This window comes from Nesoenas mayeri, assembly GCF_963082525.1.
Source record: "Nesoenas mayeri genome assembly, chromosome: 8".
Taxonomy (NCBI): Eukaryota; Metazoa; Chordata; class Aves; order Columbiformes; family Columbidae; genus Nesoenas; species Nesoenas mayeri.
The window spans coordinates 28,633,109-28,649,590 of NC_137554.1; the positions used below are offsets into that span (position 1 = coordinate 28,633,109).

A 16,482-nucleotide genomic window follows, 5' to 3' on the forward strand; every position below is an offset into this window, starting at 1 on the left:
TCTTCAAGCTTTTAAAAAACTGACTAAAAATGCAGGTTTTCACTGTTTTGCCCAGTTCTTTTCTCAGATGTATGTGAGCAGTGAATGTGACCGCAGTGCCTTTCTGCGCACCAGCCAGGCAGAGCTGTCCGCTGGTACATAGACAGTGGCAGGTTTAATTGTGCCCTCAGCTCTTCTACCTCATTTTGTCTGTTTTAACTAGTAGAAATGCCAGTCGAGGCACCAAGCAAGAAGGAGGACTGTCCCCATCCCAGAGAGATCGTTTTGGCATCAGCTGCAGCGGGTAGTGCAAATGGAAAGGTTGAGCGAATGGAAGAGAACAAAACAGAGATCAGCAGAAAAATGGTATTCTTGGCTCATTGCATCCCCAAGCAATGCCAGACAGCGGTGACACAGGGTCGTGGCAGAAGTTGTGTTACTGAGGATTTAAAGGATGGAAAGGTGGCATTGCTGAGGACTCCTGATGAAGGATAAACACGTGAATTCCCTGCTGAAGTCAGTGGGACTTTTACTGACATTTATCTTAGGGATGAATGTGTCCCTTTCTGGGATCGGTTGAAAAAAAAACAACTCCAATTGTTGCTTTTTATCAAGTTTATTGGGAGATAAGTTCAGCGATGGGGAAGAAATTGGAGACTTTTCATAGAGAAAAAGAGAAAATGGCTTCATTTGCATAGGAATGTATCACAGCTGTACCCACTGCAGAAAATGTTTCCTCTTGGGATAGAGTGGTTTAAAAACACAGTCATCCAGCTGCAAAATTGCTTCTGGTTTAGGCAGATAGTAGCACTGCATTTCTGGATGCATGATGCTTTCACCCTTGTGCCACCTGGTACAACGCTGGTCTCCAAGATGTCATCTTCCTCTTAAAGGTAGGAGTTTACAAACTGTTTCTAAACTGAGAATATCTGAGCAATATTCCCTAAGTGGGGAATTGTCTGTCCAGATTTGCCAACCACAACCCATCTGGTTTGATGTGGATACGGCTTAGCTCCTATAGCGGCACCTCCTGCATCATTGGGTAACATATAAACATCCAGCTCAGTGCTTTTCAATCATTTTGTCTTTGAGATGCTTAATTTGTATCTGGGTACACTTCAGTAAGTCAGCTGTGTGTCCTGTGAAGTTGTAGCTAATCACAGATGGTCCAAGAGATCAGAAAATCTGTGTAAGGTTATGCTGGGGGTGCCTGGCATGCTTTTAGCAACACTCCTCATTTCCCAAACACGAGCATATTAGTGGTTCCTTTATTGTGTTTGCCTTCAGTGAGTTAGGAAGGAAACGTTGTGGCTCTGGAGAAGTAATAAGGTAGAAAAAAAGGAGCGTTTTGCTATGTTTCATTGACTAAATAAATTGTCTTGAAAATATCAGTTCTAGTTATTGTTGCGGCCACCGACTTTACGTCCTACCCTGAGGAGGTGCAGCATCAGGCTGGACCCCTATTGCTGTGGTGTCTTGGCCAGGAGTGTGTTTTCCCATTGTTATTTTTCATTTTGGCAAGATCCTTTTTGCTGCTTCTCTTTTCAAAATACTCAGCTGGTTTTCACCTCGTTTCTCTCTTTCGTGTCCCTCCTAACTACTGGACAGCTGAGCTACAGGTCTACGGAACATTACACGGCAAACGCCTGATGAGGCCTCCCACTGTCAAAGTCTGTTGCAGTGAAGTGCCCAGGTATCCCCAGGAATGAATCCTTTTGTTTTCCTTTTCCTAACATCTTAATTATCCAGTATCCACCGCTTCAGCATTGGACATTTTTGCACTCAATTACTGGGCATTGATTCATTCTGCTGCGGACAATTGAAGATTATAAGCAGCAAGGTGCGTTGCCCTCCCTGGACACCACTGAGGAAAAGGAGAGAAATGCAGTAAATGCCTCATCTTTAGCACTGAGGGTTTCATTTTGCTGGAAAAAAAAAATCCTAAGAGGTGTTTTAGTGTAAGATTCAGAAGGTTTCAAAGAAGCATCAGTTAAACCTGCCCGCTCTGTGATAGCCAACAAGCGGATCTTTCAGATGTCTGCGTGTTCCCTGGAGGTTCACATTATTGATATCTGCCTTATGACAAGGTGGCTGTGCTGATGCCAGGTTTGGTTGGGTTTTTTTTCCCAGCTGGCATGATTAATTTTTCTTTCCTTTCTTAATATCTCTGAGCCAGATGCTTCTAAATGTCCTCATAGGGGTGTATTGCTGTTCTTAGCTACTCCTCCTTCCCCCTCGCCCCTTCCCAACTAATTCATATAATGGCTCCAGAGAAGCATTTTGTAGAGTCGCAAAAAGCAAAACTTTGAAAGCCTCCTGAGGTGATGGACTTGACATGTGCAAATCTGGCCTCCTGACGTTCCGCGTGGGCTTGAAAGCTCAGTGCCAGGTAGTCTGTCAATAACGTTTCCCATTTCAGAGTCTGCTTATTTGCCTAGCACTTTACAAATTATATCCAAGCAGAACTGCTGAAGTGCAAGTATTTCTGATGGGGAGAGTGACAGTGGGGTGTTGAACCAATGTTTTGGAGAAATCGGAGGAAGTTTTAGCCAAGGAAATGAAGGCACACTTGCATTATTTACAGAAAGTACCGTGCATCTTCAAGTACTGGTTTATTTTAAAGGCTTCACAACATTGTGGTACTAAAAAAAAAAAGTCGTTATTCTGCAAATAGAAAATAATTCTCATTCAAAGCTCTTCTTCCAAAGCGCAACTACTCAGGCTTGAGTTTTACCAGCTCGGAGAGCGGGAGACCTTAGCAAAGCTCTACAGCAAATGGCTCCTTTCCAAGGTGTTTGTACTTTTGCCATATTTATCCACCAGTTTCCTCCAGGTAACAGATTTGTGGGTCTTTGGTATTTGTCCTCAGCTGTTTTCAGTCATTAGTACGTTCACCTGTATCTCTGGGGCTTTATTCCTGGAGGAAGCAAAGCCCAGAAACAGAATAGTGGTAAATAGGTTAGGGTTTACTTGCTTATTTTTGTGTGTGTTAATACTATACGTGGGAAGTAGATCACTGGATTTACTGATGAAAGTCTTAATTTAAGAAGCCTAGAAAACAGTGTTTCTTAATTTCTTACAGGGCAGGCTAAAAATCTCTTTACATCTGTTATGTTCTACTGTATTTCAGTATTTTTCAATTTAACAGTGAGAAAAGGTATAATACAAAGCAATGGATTTGGCAATGCGAATAGAGTTGTAATTAGGGAAATCAAGCCTTTACTTTCAGTCTCTCTTTTTTCTGGGAAGATGAGGATACTAAGAATACCCTCAGAGTAAGGATACTCTTAGGAGATGCTGTAGGAGTCCTCCTCCTACAGCATCCTAAGATACTCCTAAGGAGTATCCTAAGAGTAAGAGGAGGAGGACTCCTACAGCATTATTTACAGAAAGTACCGTGCATCTTCAAGTACTGGTTTATTTTAAAGGCTTCACAACATTGTGGTACTAAAAAAAAAAAGTCGTTATTCTGCAAATAGAAAATAATTCTCATTCAAAGCTCTTCTTCCAAAGCGCAACTACTCAGGCTTGAGTTTTACCAGCTCGGAGAGCGGGAGACCTTAGCAAAGCTCTACAGCAAATGGCTCCTTTCCAAGGTGTTTGTACTTTTGCCATATTTATCCACCAGTTTCCTCCAGTATCCTAAGATACTCCTAAGGAGTATCCTAAGAGTAAGAGGAGGAGGACTCCTACAGCATCTCTTTCTGTAACAGGCGCTGTGTACCAGGCAGCCTCAGACAGCCCTTTAGCCCCCAGCAGCGCGGGAATTAACTTAAAATTAACCTGAGTTTGGAAAACAACTAGCACCACTTTATTTGTCCATTTAATTGAGTTATATGACGCTGTGTGAGTACGCTGACCCCCAGACGTAAATTGCTCCACCCTACCCATTTCCCTGCTTAATTCTTTCATGCTAATGGAGCTGATGGGGAAGTCGACTGCACAGAGAGAGGAGAAAAAGGCTGGAAATAAAAGGGACCATTCCAGCCTCATGCAAACCTTCCCCTTCGGTGAAATGCTTCCGAGTGTCACAGCTGCACTAACCCTGCAGTGATCTTTGTTGCCATTAAGCTGATTATATCCGCTGCAGGATTCATCCAACTAATCCCACAATGCTGCAACATATTTAAGCAGGTTTTTTTTTAATTTTATTTTTCTTTTCTCTAAGAAATAAAAGTCAGTTTGGCTTCACTGCACTCTCAAAATGGGTCAGGCTGTTACAGGGACCCATTTTTTATTTTTAAATATTTGGTTGGTTAATACAGGAAAATAGGACACATTAACGGGCTCCATGTATTAATGGATGAACTCAGTTTGGGAGAGGTCTGTGCGCGCATTAGGACTCAGCAGCGTCTGGCGTAGTTTTGGGTGGGTGTTCTGTGCAGGTGCTGTTGCTGTCACTAACCTTTGGCACCGCATCGTTTTGTGGGCATAGCGTACAGGCAGCAGCTCTGCATCTAACAGCGACTAATGGGAGAGACTCCAACAGGTTGGATTGATTTAATTGATTTAATAATCAATTTAAATCTAGTTCTTGGTTATTTTTCTAAGGAATGGTTGATTTTCATTTGTTAGTGGCCATTACAATATGTTCATTTGCAGCTAAATCTACCCTTTATAGTAAATTTAGTTCTTCTTGCTAATCAGATACACAATGCCTGTCCATGTTTACTTAATTATGGACTTTAACCTACTTTATTCATTCTGAATTTTCACATTTGAATCAGCAAATGAAACATCTCTGCTGGACTATTAGTCATTCTGTTCTCACTTGTGTCTCGGTCCATCTGAATGGAAATTAATTTTTTTTAAATGAAATTCTTACAAGCAAATTATCAAAGACTTCTTAATAAATTAAAATCTCAAATATGATGGGTTTAGGTTTGGAAGGGGACAAATATTGTATAAAATACAATAAATACAAATATTGTTTTTATGAATAACACACTACTCAAAGGAGATGATGTCTGACACATTCAGGTAGTCAACTTTCCTGCCCAAGTTTTGTTAACAAAATCAAGGATTTTAGCAGCAAAGTAAAGGAGCAGCTGGAGGAAGATGAGGACCAAATATAGGCTTCAGTTCTGCTGTTAAGCATTTGATGTTTGGTGAAGTTTTATCCCCTTTTATCATCTTGTCTGTCATCTACGCTCAGACTTTGGGCTTGACTCTGGCAGCCCAAGCAGCACAACTCCCATGGTCCAAGCAAACAGAGACTGGAAAGAACATACAGCATGTTCAATGACAGGAATTATAAAGAATTACACATAATACATTGCCATGATTTTCTTGTGGGGTTCTGCAGTATTTTTGGAATTTCATGTCTTTTAAAAGCTATTCCTTCAGACAGTGTGTGGTTACCACTCAGGCACTTTAACTTTTTGCAGTGCTCCTGTGCTGCAGACACGGCTGTCGGATACAAAAGCGTATGGTCATTATTTACAATTCCTCAGGATTTTAAAGCTAGTAAATCTGTTGTGTCATACTTCATTTTTATCCACTAGTAGTCCAAAGCTGGTCTAACACCTCAAAAGAAAGGTTACAGGAATTTAGTCACTTACTGCTCAGTAGTCTTTCTTTAGAGAGAAAGCATAACGTGTGCTGCTTGAAAGCATGCATCGTTTCTCTTTTCAACTGTAGTTATTCTATGGAATTGTATTCTTTTGGGCCATCATTTATGTTTCCCAAACTTCAGATATATCAGAGAAGTCATCTTTATTTTAACAGGGAAGAAAAAAAATAATAAGAATAATTTTATCCCTCCTGAGAAGTGATTGCTTTTATTCCATAGGAGCATCTAAAAAAGTATTTATTCATTATTCCAAGCACAACTTTTCATGTGAGCTTTAAGGTCCCGTTAAAACAAATGATATTAATTCCTTTGAGATTTTTCTCTTTAATACTTAATTATTTAATTGACTAAAACTAGTAAATCTGCCTGCAACCAGTCCTTGGTAAAAATGAAGACGACTGAAGGTGACCAGCCCAAAGGAACGTGCCAGCCCAGCTGCAGCAAGTCCCTTCAGCTCATAGTTCAGTGTTTTTCAACTTTGGGCTCTTCATTGTTTTTTCTTCCCAGATTAATAAATGCAAGCAAGACTAAACGTAGGCTAAGGTGAAGACAGATCTTATGAGAAGAGGGAAGACCCAGTGTGGAAAAGGACAGCATGTCCTGATAGTCCTGAGGGCTATAGCGCTGGGAGTTCAGGATCCTGAAACTAATCCTGGCTCTGTTCCTCGTTTGACTTTGAGTAAGTCAGACACTAGCTTTTTTCGTGTGTGTCTGTCTCAGTAACATGGGAATACTATGTGCATATATCCCTGGGTCTTGCCTGGATTAATAAATCAATATTTGTAAAGTAAGCCGTGATAAATGCTAACTGTATTAATCCACATACTTGAACCTTGTGCAGAACTTTAGGAACACGCCGGTGTTTCTGCTGTGCGAGTGGCTGAGGTACGTTGGGACCCTGAGACGGGGTGGGCAGCAATGAGAGAGACCAGTTTGGGTCATGTTCTTCCTCCCTAGGGACCACCGGTAGCACACATCTGCTAGAAGGTCTTGAATACAACTTTTCCACTTAACATGCTCCCCCATCACCCACTGTCAGCAATGAGATTAAATTCTGTGCGACTGCAGAGGACGTGGCATGATTAAAATCCTCTTTTAGAAATTAATATGTACCGTCGCTCTATAGTACTGTGCCTCTTCTCCGAGAAGGGTATTGTCTCCTGAGCACTCAAGGTGTGAAAAGCCACCAAGCGAAGCTGTCTATCTTTGAATTTTATGCTGTTGCACAGTTGCTCTGATGGCAGATACAACTGCACAATATCACAGGGACCTGGGAACTTCTCCCTTCCCAGGGTCACAGAGATGCGGGGTAAGTTTTGCAGAACAAGCAATAGAATAGCAAATAGAAGTCCCGCTCACAGCAGAAAAGGTTTCCTGAAGGGGAAAGGATGGTCAAAGTCTATCTTCACCCTTAGGAAGCATCTCCCATAACTAGGTAAAAATAAAACAAAAAACAACACCTCAACAAACACCAACACTTTGACCCCAAATACTACACAGCTTTTCCTTACCTTGTTCCCCATATTAGCCCACAGAAATACCATAATCAGTGCATTTTCTCATCCAGATTCAGTCTTCATTAGGCATCAGCCATGAATGCAGCCTGCAGAAAGGCTTTACTTGCATAAACTTCGCTTGCTCTTGGTAGATCCGTGTAGGTGTGCAGGGCTGCTGGGTTCAGTACAAACTGAAGCCCTTGAGCCATCGTTTCCATCCTGCATTAGGTGCTGGGAGGCTTTGTGGCATGGCCAGGAGGTGCAGTAGGGTGAGTTATCCTGGATGGATTGATGGTTTTCTGGAGGAACTTTTCTGGAAGCAGCTGATATTTGAATATCCATGTTTAATACCACTAGCAGGTTTCATGTCACTTTCCAGAGGGCTTGACTTGTCCTACTCCTGTGGATAAGGGTTTGCCCTACCAGGCTCTGTGGCTTCTCTTTAAAAGCACTTGGATTTATCCCAACCCTTGTCAGCTGGGATAAGGAGGGAAGGTAGCAACTGTGTCTTTTTTTACAGCAATTAGTATTTCAGTATAGAGCTGCCTTAGTTAAGGCTGAAGTGGTGTTCTCAGGTGTGTTCAGGGCTTTTCCAGCTGCAAGAGATTGTTGTAGGTCACTGTTAGCAGATAGAAGTCATTGAGGAGGAGGTTGATCTGTTCCCCTTTATCATTCTTTTATAGTATCTGAAGAAAACTTTGAAACTGTTTATTTAAAAGGGAAGAGTGAAAAATCATCTTCTTTAAAGACAGAAGTCCTAGTTTTTATCTGATAATTTTCTTCTAGCATACATTTAGGACTTCATAAAAATATGTATTTCAGAGGGAAGGTATCTCTTTTAATGGAATGATTTTTCATTTGAGAGTGTGTAAAATTGTAGCTTTACTCGCTGTTAATGTTTGCCTGGTATTTGAGTTTATAGTGCTCTGGTTAGAGCTCTCCTCCCACACTGCCCTCAATGGGCGACAGGCAGCACTTCCAAGGCTTTGGAAGATCTGTGAAATTAGGTTTTACCAGGTTAGACTTCCCTGGCTTTTTCTAATCTCAAAGAAAAAGGGGGAGGTGGGCAGGAAATTCTGAACATCATGAAGAAGTCTATAAAAAACATAAAGGTTGCAAGTGTTTTTCTTCCCAGTGAAAACAAGCTTTTTAAATATTGATCTTCCTCGGGATTGTGTTTTCTCTGCCAGCTTCACATTGTGCCTGATTCTTCTTTTTCCCCAAGCTGTAGAGTGGACCCTGAAGGGCTCCAGGGCCTGGGTTTGTTCGGATCCATCGCTATCATGTATTTTTGTGCTTCAAGCAGCCTGATCATGTCCCTCACTTTCCTGCTTTGCTGCCAGAGGCCTCAACCTTATTGCTGGTGATCATGCAGGAGTGGTGGAATTTAAAAAGACTTTACATCTCTTTCATTCTCTTGGTGCTGTTGTGTCCTTAAAAGCAAATTCAGCGTGCCTTAGACAAATAGCCGTCTTCAGAGATGTGCATGCCGGACAACTCGGGAATACAGGCTAAGGAGTCCAGGTTAAAAACTATTAATCAGGTTTGCAAGGCATATGCCCAGTGTGTCAGATCACAGGCTGGAGATGCAACTTTTCTGTTGGACCGAGGGGACCCAAACATGCTGGTGGAAATGAGGATAACCCCCAAGTCCTTTTTCCAAGGCTGGGTCTGAAGTACCGGCTGGAAGGAAGCATTGATGTACTTTTCGTTACTCCCGCATCATACTTATTCCCCATTCATGCCTGGTGTGGTTTTTGGAATTAAGACACAATTCACACGTTGTATATGGTGGCGTTAAGGCACCCATGTGGTTTTACACTACTTTTTCATGTACAGAAAATGAAGTTGTCACCAGGAGCTGCAGACTGGTGCGCAGGACCTGCTCTCATCTCGTAATTCGGTCCCTGTTGTTGAAGCATATGCCTTAATTCCTGCTCTCCTGACCTGCCTGAGTACCAGCTGTTGAGCCTGGGACAGACACGCAGCCGCGCTTCAGCTTAATTCCCCTCCTGGAGTCTGAGGCACGGGGACAAGTGCCCCATCTGGAAGGCACATTCTCTATTTTACAGGTGGGGAAACTGAGGCACAGAATGGTTGGGGCTTGACCACTGTTTGTGGTAGAGCTCCTATTCCCCACACTGTGCTTTCCCCGTCTCTGTAGGGAAGAAGTGCTGGAGTTGAGGCTCTGAACATGGATACTTTTGCCACAAGGACTGGATTATGAAGCAGATGGGATTTGTGCCTGCTGCTCCATGTTCTGAACGTGCATTCCTGCTAAAACCTTTCCCTGGCTGCTGGCGGGCTCCTGGTTTCCAAGGGCTCAGTCGTGTTTTTCCTTCAGAAAACAGGGGATCTGGAGGAATTTGTAAGAACACTAACTCAAAGCAGACACGCGGTTTCCAAAATTGAATCTGGCTTTCCATGGCTTTTAGCAGAAGGGTTGATTCAGGTCAAAATTAATGCAAACACTTGTGTAGACCATTTAACTTTTAGTTTATGAACCTGTTAAAGCAGCAGGATAATCCCTGTAGATTACCCGTGTAATTCCTAGTGAATATTTATTTTAAAGTGACTTCAGTGCCCTTAGTCATTAGCAAAGGTTAGTGATGCATCACACAGCTGCCAGACCCAATTCAACAGCATTTGTCAATGGGAGGGTTTCTCCTTTTGTCTCCTTTTTTTCGCTTGTTTGTTTTTTAACATTTCTCCAGCACTTGCCGGCCTAATCCCACGAGCTCATCTCTAATCGCAGGGAAGCATCCGAGCTGCCTCGGCCGTCTTGACTTCCACTTGAGCAAGGCTAAGGAGGGCGCCTAATCCTGGGCTTTTCTCCCGCTGCCTGCTGAGGGTGTTGGGTACACAGCCCGCCTGGGCTGCCGGGGGGAGGATGGAGAACGCCGCGGGTTCAAGGACACGCTCCCGCTTTAATGTGCGCAGACATGCTCCCGCTGCCTCTCTGATTGGCAAGGTTAACTCGGAGAGGCTGCAGCTTTTTAAACTGATTTGATTAGACCCGCTACTTTATCCCATTCCCTCCCCCACCACTCGGCCCACCACCTCCTGATCCTTTTAACACAGCCCTTGGTCCAATAACCAACCAGTCTGATTTATATTTTTTTTTCCCTCTCTTTTTCCAATTTTCGTGCTGAATTTTGACATTTGATAAAACAGATTATGCAGACCGACAGGGAAGATCGGGAGGCAGTGTTTTAGTCTCGGGGCTGTGTTTTATTGTGGCTAGTTGAGATTTGCCTTCTCTTCCTCGCTCTCCCCAGCTCTCGGGGTGTGTGTGAGTTGAGGGACAAGATGCTGAGGACTCACATACCCCACTCTGAATGCTCATTGCTCTCCAATTCCTCCTCTCCCTGCAAAACCGGTGCTGGGAAGGGATTATACGGTCAATCCAAAATGACTTAGCACCCAGGTTCTCTCCTGCTGTGATCTGATTCGCAAAAAGAAACAGGGACAGCATGGATAGAGAGCTCCCTTATCCTGTAGGAGCCAAATGATGGTCTATTTTTAGTAGCAAACGTTACTAGTCAGGATTATTCTGGGAGAGCAAATCACCCCTAGTTTCCAGCTCACGAATGGGATGGGTTTGGAGGGATGAGGAGAAGCTGTTTTGGCATTAATGTCCCCGGCCATCGGGACAGCGAGGGTTGAGTGGGCACCAGCCCAGCCTTTAAGAAGTCTGTGTAGCCAGTGTGCTTTAGTGCTTTGTGTGCTGCCAGCTTTCAATCCTGGGCTCTGCCTCTGGTACGCAGCTTATCTTTGTCATATTAAATATTCCAGGGGGATTTGGAGCCTTTTGTGCATAAGTGCCTCTTGCCAAGTCTCTCTTGTCCTCCTATAAATAAGTAAATAAAGCCTATAAATTACAGCCGCTTACAAAAAGAGAGCCCCAACTCACAGAGCAAAATTACTGGAGAGTAACCAACACTGCTGAATTTTTGGGAATCCCAGACTGATCCAGGGGAAGGCGCATCTCATCTCGTTATCTTGCTTATTTGTTCCACTAGAACTGATTTAGAGCGGTGTGGGCCAGTTGGGCAGCTCGGGGCTGGCAGGGACTGAATCCAGCAAATGGGACCGACCCTACAGAGTCACCCTGGTGAAACAGCACAGGATATAGACAATCCCCTACACGCAATGTATTAAACCTTGACATACTGCATTACTTAAGAGGTCTCGGGGAAAATTAAACCCCTTTTGACTGGGTTTTGCAATGCAGGGAAAATTTTAGTGACATTTAAAAGGTTTCTCTTGTGTTCCTCTAATGGGATAAATAAAAAAAGGCTTGTTTTAGGCCAGCAAATGGGGGGACAATCCAATTTCCCTGATTCCATCAAGGCACTCTTAAAGCATTAGCTTGTGCAGTTTTAAAAAAACCCACAACAGACTGACCCCTCTGCCTGATGGCTTTGGAAAGTGTCCTGATGTGGAGGTATTTATCCTACACAACCTGCTTCATCGAGGCACTCCAGCAGCACTCCTAAATATACTCCTTTGTTATTAAACTGTTTAGGAGGACAACATGCACAGGAGGAAACACAAATACCAGTTTATTATTTACTGCAGCAATCCACGCTGGGGCCGCACTCAAGAGACTAATGCGTGATGACGTGCTCTTTAAATTTGGTACTTAGAGAAAAAGGATGGCATTAACTAGTAACATTTCTGATGAAAGACCAAAACCTGAGCGTGCCCTTAACTTTATGTTTTTAAGCGTAGCTTTGGCTCAAGATAAATAAAGATTCCCCCGTGGAACGTTATATTTGCAGTTTGTTTCCATCAGTCAGAAAGATTAATGTATCAACACTTACTTCGAAGGGGGCCCTGGGGATTGATAATGGGAGATACGGAGCCTTTCACCTCGAGGTCACTGGTTCAGCTCCAGCCAGCACCAGTACCTGCCATCTGCTCCTCCCCAGTGCGAAATGGGCTGGTCCCAGTTCTGGGTGCTGGGGACAGATGTCCCAGCGGGCTCCCCGGGCTGCTCTAGTGGGAAATGGGACGGACCCGCTGAGCTCAGCCCCAGATGTGATGCAGCCCCAGCCTTGGGCTCAGACTCAGCACCACCGGGGAACTTGACCTTCTGCCGCGCTGGTCCGACCCGTGAATGGCGAACCTGTTATTCCTGCCCCCGTGCAGAATAACTATTCAAAAAGCAGGACATCCCTGAACATAAATCTGTCTGTTATAAAGTTGGCCGCGGTTTTCCCTGGTTGCCTCCCGCTCCTGCTGAATTTCATTAGGAACACTTCTATTATACAGCACAAGGAGGGAGCAAATGCTGCCTCTAGACTTTGAAAGAGCCCTTTAAAGCGAAGATCAATTTTGCGTCTCACTAAATAAGTAATGACAGACCAAACTGCAAGTACTTAGTTCAGCTTTATTTTAATAGCACTGTGGCTCCATCAAGAAATCCCAGTTACTGATATAGTTTCATGTCCTGAGGCAGTTTTCTCCAGACATTTTTCCTCTTTTTCTTTAGCATTGGCACTTTATTAATAGCTGTTTGGAAACCTGGCAGTCTGTGAATAAGCAGTACCAATAAACCTTTTCCCTCTCTATTTATTTCTCCTTTCTTCCATCAGGAAACTGTCCCAACGATCGCAGGCTGAGGGGTGAGTTTTCAGAGTCTGACGTGTGGTTGTACTTGGTGGTGGATGATCGAATAAAAGAGCAACTTCATGCCTTATAAAAAATAGTAAATCAGCTACTAATATAATTCACAGAGGCTGCTAAAAGGCTGTTGGATGTCACAAAAAAAACAGCAACCCTTTGAGGTGATGAGGCGGGAGCTTCTTAACACGTGCGGTCAGCTTTTCCCTGGTGATGGTCCACTTTGGGGCAGGATCCAGGCTCCGGTGCCTTCCCTCTCCGACAGACGGCTGTGAGCCTGCGAACGTCCTCTCTAATTCCAGATTAGCCACAGAGAGGAGTCATCGTGCTTAAGAAGCAGGCATGCTTGGGAAGGAAGGGCTGCCTGTAGGCTGCAGGGCACCGCACGGTCCTGAGATGCTCTGAGATGTCCGAGCGAGGTCCATGGTGTTGGGTTTTTCCAGAATCTTCATCCTCGCTGACTTAAAAAGATAAGAAGGTCCCGAGGCCGATGCCAGCTCCTGACTCTGCCTTTGCCCAAATCAGCAAAATTGCTGGGCCATCTTGTCTAGAACATCCTTTTGCCAAGAAAAGTTGGACCAGATGATCCTTGAGGACCCTTCTGACCTGGGATTCTATGATCCTATGAAATCAAACTCATGGGCTCAGGCAGGGCAACTGCTTTAGCCCACACAGGGGTGGTTTCTTTGCTTTTCTTTTGCATTTTTTTCTCTGTGATGGTTGTTGGCTTTAAAATGACACTTTATACAAAGAGGAAATGGAGAGTGGCAGCTCCGAGTCCATTATAGTCGACAATTAAAAGTGCAGCATCCCCTTGGCTATGGGTTCAAGCCTGCATAGGGCAAGAGGTTATTTCCAAAGTCCTGAATCTCTTTAAATAAATATAATCCAGCGTTTGCCTTGAAGTCAGAAGGGGCTCAGGTGGCAGCAGTGCCCTCGGCTCCCGCTGTCTCCTGTCTGCCCCGCTAAATTTAGCAGCTTAATCGAGCTTCCTTCCCTCTCTTTAATCAGGTGGAGCAAGTGGCCAGTTGTCTTGCTGGTCAGCGCTGGATCCCCCATCCTGCTCACATCATTTCCAGCCCCGGGGCAGCAACCCGGGGAGCCAGATGCGGGGGAGCAGCGTGTCTGCCCGGGCACCGCATCCCCTTAATCCCTCTGCTCCCGTCCACACGTGCTGGCCTGATATCCGACAGCCGGTCCCGCGCGGGCCCGGTGCCAGCAGTGACTTTACAGGCTTTGTGGCAGAGATTATTTAAAGGAGATTAACCCTTCTAAACCCCTTAGATTTTAATTATTTCTGTATGTATTTATAAAACCTGCAGTCTGCTAGTTCCAGGGCACAACTGCCCCAGTCCCCATCCTTAACCTGGATTTGTGAATACACAGTGCAGCCATATTACAGGGCAGGGGCAGGACTGGAGAGGGGTCATTTGACTTATTTATTTATCACCATTCTGAAACATTATGGTTTCAAATTGTTAAAGGAGCTAATAATTCAAATTACTTTAAAATACTAGCGCTAACACTGCATTAATTGAATTGTTTGAGTCAATGCAGCATCTCTCACTAATTGTTTTGATTAAGGCAGCTCTGTAGGGTTCATGTGTTGGCACCCAGGAGAGGGAAGGCCTGTTTCTTTCATTCACTCTCCTAGCAAGTTTTTAATATGTATATTAATGCTGTGAAATGATGAATTTTGGCAAACTGTCGTAGCTAGCAGGTACTGTTGTGGGTTTTTTTAAAGGGCATGCACCTCAATCCTTTATTGCGTTCTCTCCTATTTGTTGGTTAGTGCTGGGCTAATTAGTTTTTTTAGAATTAAGGAGTGATGGAGGGCATTTTTCCACTCTGCATGCGAGCTGTAAAATCCAAATGAAACTGGAAATATCTTATTTCTCTTTCCCAGAGCAACCTGGTGAATCTCAGGTGATGCAGACTTTGCAGAGGTGGGAAAAGCAGCTCAAGAGTTGGTAAGAGTTGGATCAGAGTTACTCCAGAGGCCACCTCTCAATATGGATTGAAGTTCTGGCATGAGTGCTGGAGCTCTGTTTCTCTGTATTCTAGGATTGCTGCTGAAAAATAACAATATTTAAATGTATATCTGCCTGTTTTGTAAATGCAAGCATAAAAGGTGGCTGTTACAAAGAAACAAAACCCACAGCATTATGAAGACAAATGATCTGAGAAAAAAGTCATTTTGAATACATTTCTTTAAATCAGATGATTTTTATTTATTCTTGTCTCTTGAGCAAGGAAATAAATGCAGGCAGTGCCAAGGAGTCCATAAATAGATTTTGTTCTTGGAGCATCTCTTTAATATGCACACGGTCCTGCATTTGTAGCAGTGAACATTTGACCAGTAGCAATTAATTTCTTATCACGGTCTTTCTATGAGGTAAGAAGACATTAGTGTCTCCATTAGGAGGTGGAGAGCAGGAGCTCTCAGGGAGCAGACGATGAGCCCGGCTTCTCTCCCGCAACGTGGCTGGATGCTCCTCTGCAGGCAGATCTGTCCTCCCGATCAAATGATAGACTGGGAAAGCGTTCAATAACTCCGTATTTCAGAATAAATACCGTTAAGCTAATGAATTTTCAGCCTCTTGCCGTGAAGCATACAGTGTTTCCTTTAACGGCAGGTGGTAAAATAGAGAAGAAAAAAACCCCTGAGGTCCCTGGTATAAATCTCTTCTGTCTAGGAAGGATGAAAAGAGGGCTTCTTACAAAACCAACCTCACGGAAAATAACCTATGATCCCACGGCACATAGATGATTAGGCAAACCATCCCAAAGGTTAATATGTCTTTTCTCATTCAAATGGGCAGGATCTCGAGCTGAAAGTGCCGGACTTGCGTTCAACCCCGTGCCCTAGAGAAGGGGGAAAGCAAAGGGTTAAATTTCAGGACTGTAGAAGCAGATTGTGTTTTCCTTCTATGATGTGGGCTGACAAGACATCAGTATTCTATTCATCTGTTGGGAATTAGGCTGTTAATCCAATCAATGACTCTTGAGCGAGCTGCAGCCTGCCTCCCCACTGGGGAACAATCGGATCAGACGGGAGATTGTTTAAGAGCACAGCGCGGTCCCAGTGTCAGGTGGAATTTCCAAGCGTTCCCTAGTGAATTGGGGATGGGAAAGCTGTCTCAGCCCATTTATCCTGCCCCTTAAATAACCAGGTATCTGCCTCAGCCACGCTAAAGTGATAAAGCAGCACGAGAGCTACTAACTTTTGCGTGGGGAGGAGGGGGCAGGGAAGCACCCTGAGAAGAGAGATTTTAACATCTTGCCCTTCGGAATATTGTCCTGCACGGTTTTGTTGGAGGCTGGCTCAGCTGCAGCGCTGTGACACTTGTTACAGCTCTAGGCACTGGCTCTTCCCAAACACATTTCTGAGGCTGAGGAAGCTTCCCGGAGCTTCCCAACAGCTTTTATATTGCGCTGACAAGCTTGTTTGATGACCAGAGTGATGCCTGATGCTGGAAGTAACAGGCAGTAGCACATATTATTTGGAGCAACCTTTAAATACATATACAAATACACAGCCGTGCTCACAGTGCTGGCTGTAAATTGGGGTGAAAATGCACAGTAAGAAAACAGCCCTGAGAGTTTCAGGGTTGCTGCATGAGCCGCTGCGTGGATTCAGAAATCAGTTTGTCCTGCAATTAAAGCCGGCTATGTCTGCGGTGGGATGCTGAGAGCCTGTATCTGTGCCAGCAGCACTACATGCTGATCATAGTAGATGCAATAAATCCCATTGAAATTGCACTTGGAAATTTAGGTGCACCACCAGTTAGAAACTGGGGCGATGAG

The 16,482-nt window shown here is 44.1% G+C and overlaps 1 protein-coding gene across 4 annotated transcripts in view; it reads left to right on the forward strand.

Moving 5' to 3' along the window:
* ACBD6 (acyl-CoA binding domain containing 6) overlaps positions 1 to 16,482 on the forward strand; it is an 84,094-nt gene that overhangs the window by 56,675 nt on the left and 10,937 nt on the right. Inside the window, exons 7-8 of one of the 4 annotated variants that reach the window (XR_013922447.1) lie at positions 12,648 to 12,677; positions 14,582 to 14,645. The exons of 1 other annotated variant lie outside the window; for it this stretch is intronic. Coding sequence is in view for 1 of the 3 variants with exons in the window: in XM_080348961.1 (XP_080205087.1) it covers positions 12,648 to 12,674 (27 nt within the window). In the remaining 2 variants the exon portion in view is untranslated. The remainder of the gene's footprint in view (positions 1 to 12,647; positions 12,678 to 14,581; positions 14,646 to 16,482) is intronic. 2 more of the 4 variants (XR_013922446.1, XM_080348961.1) reach the window with 2 other exon arrangements.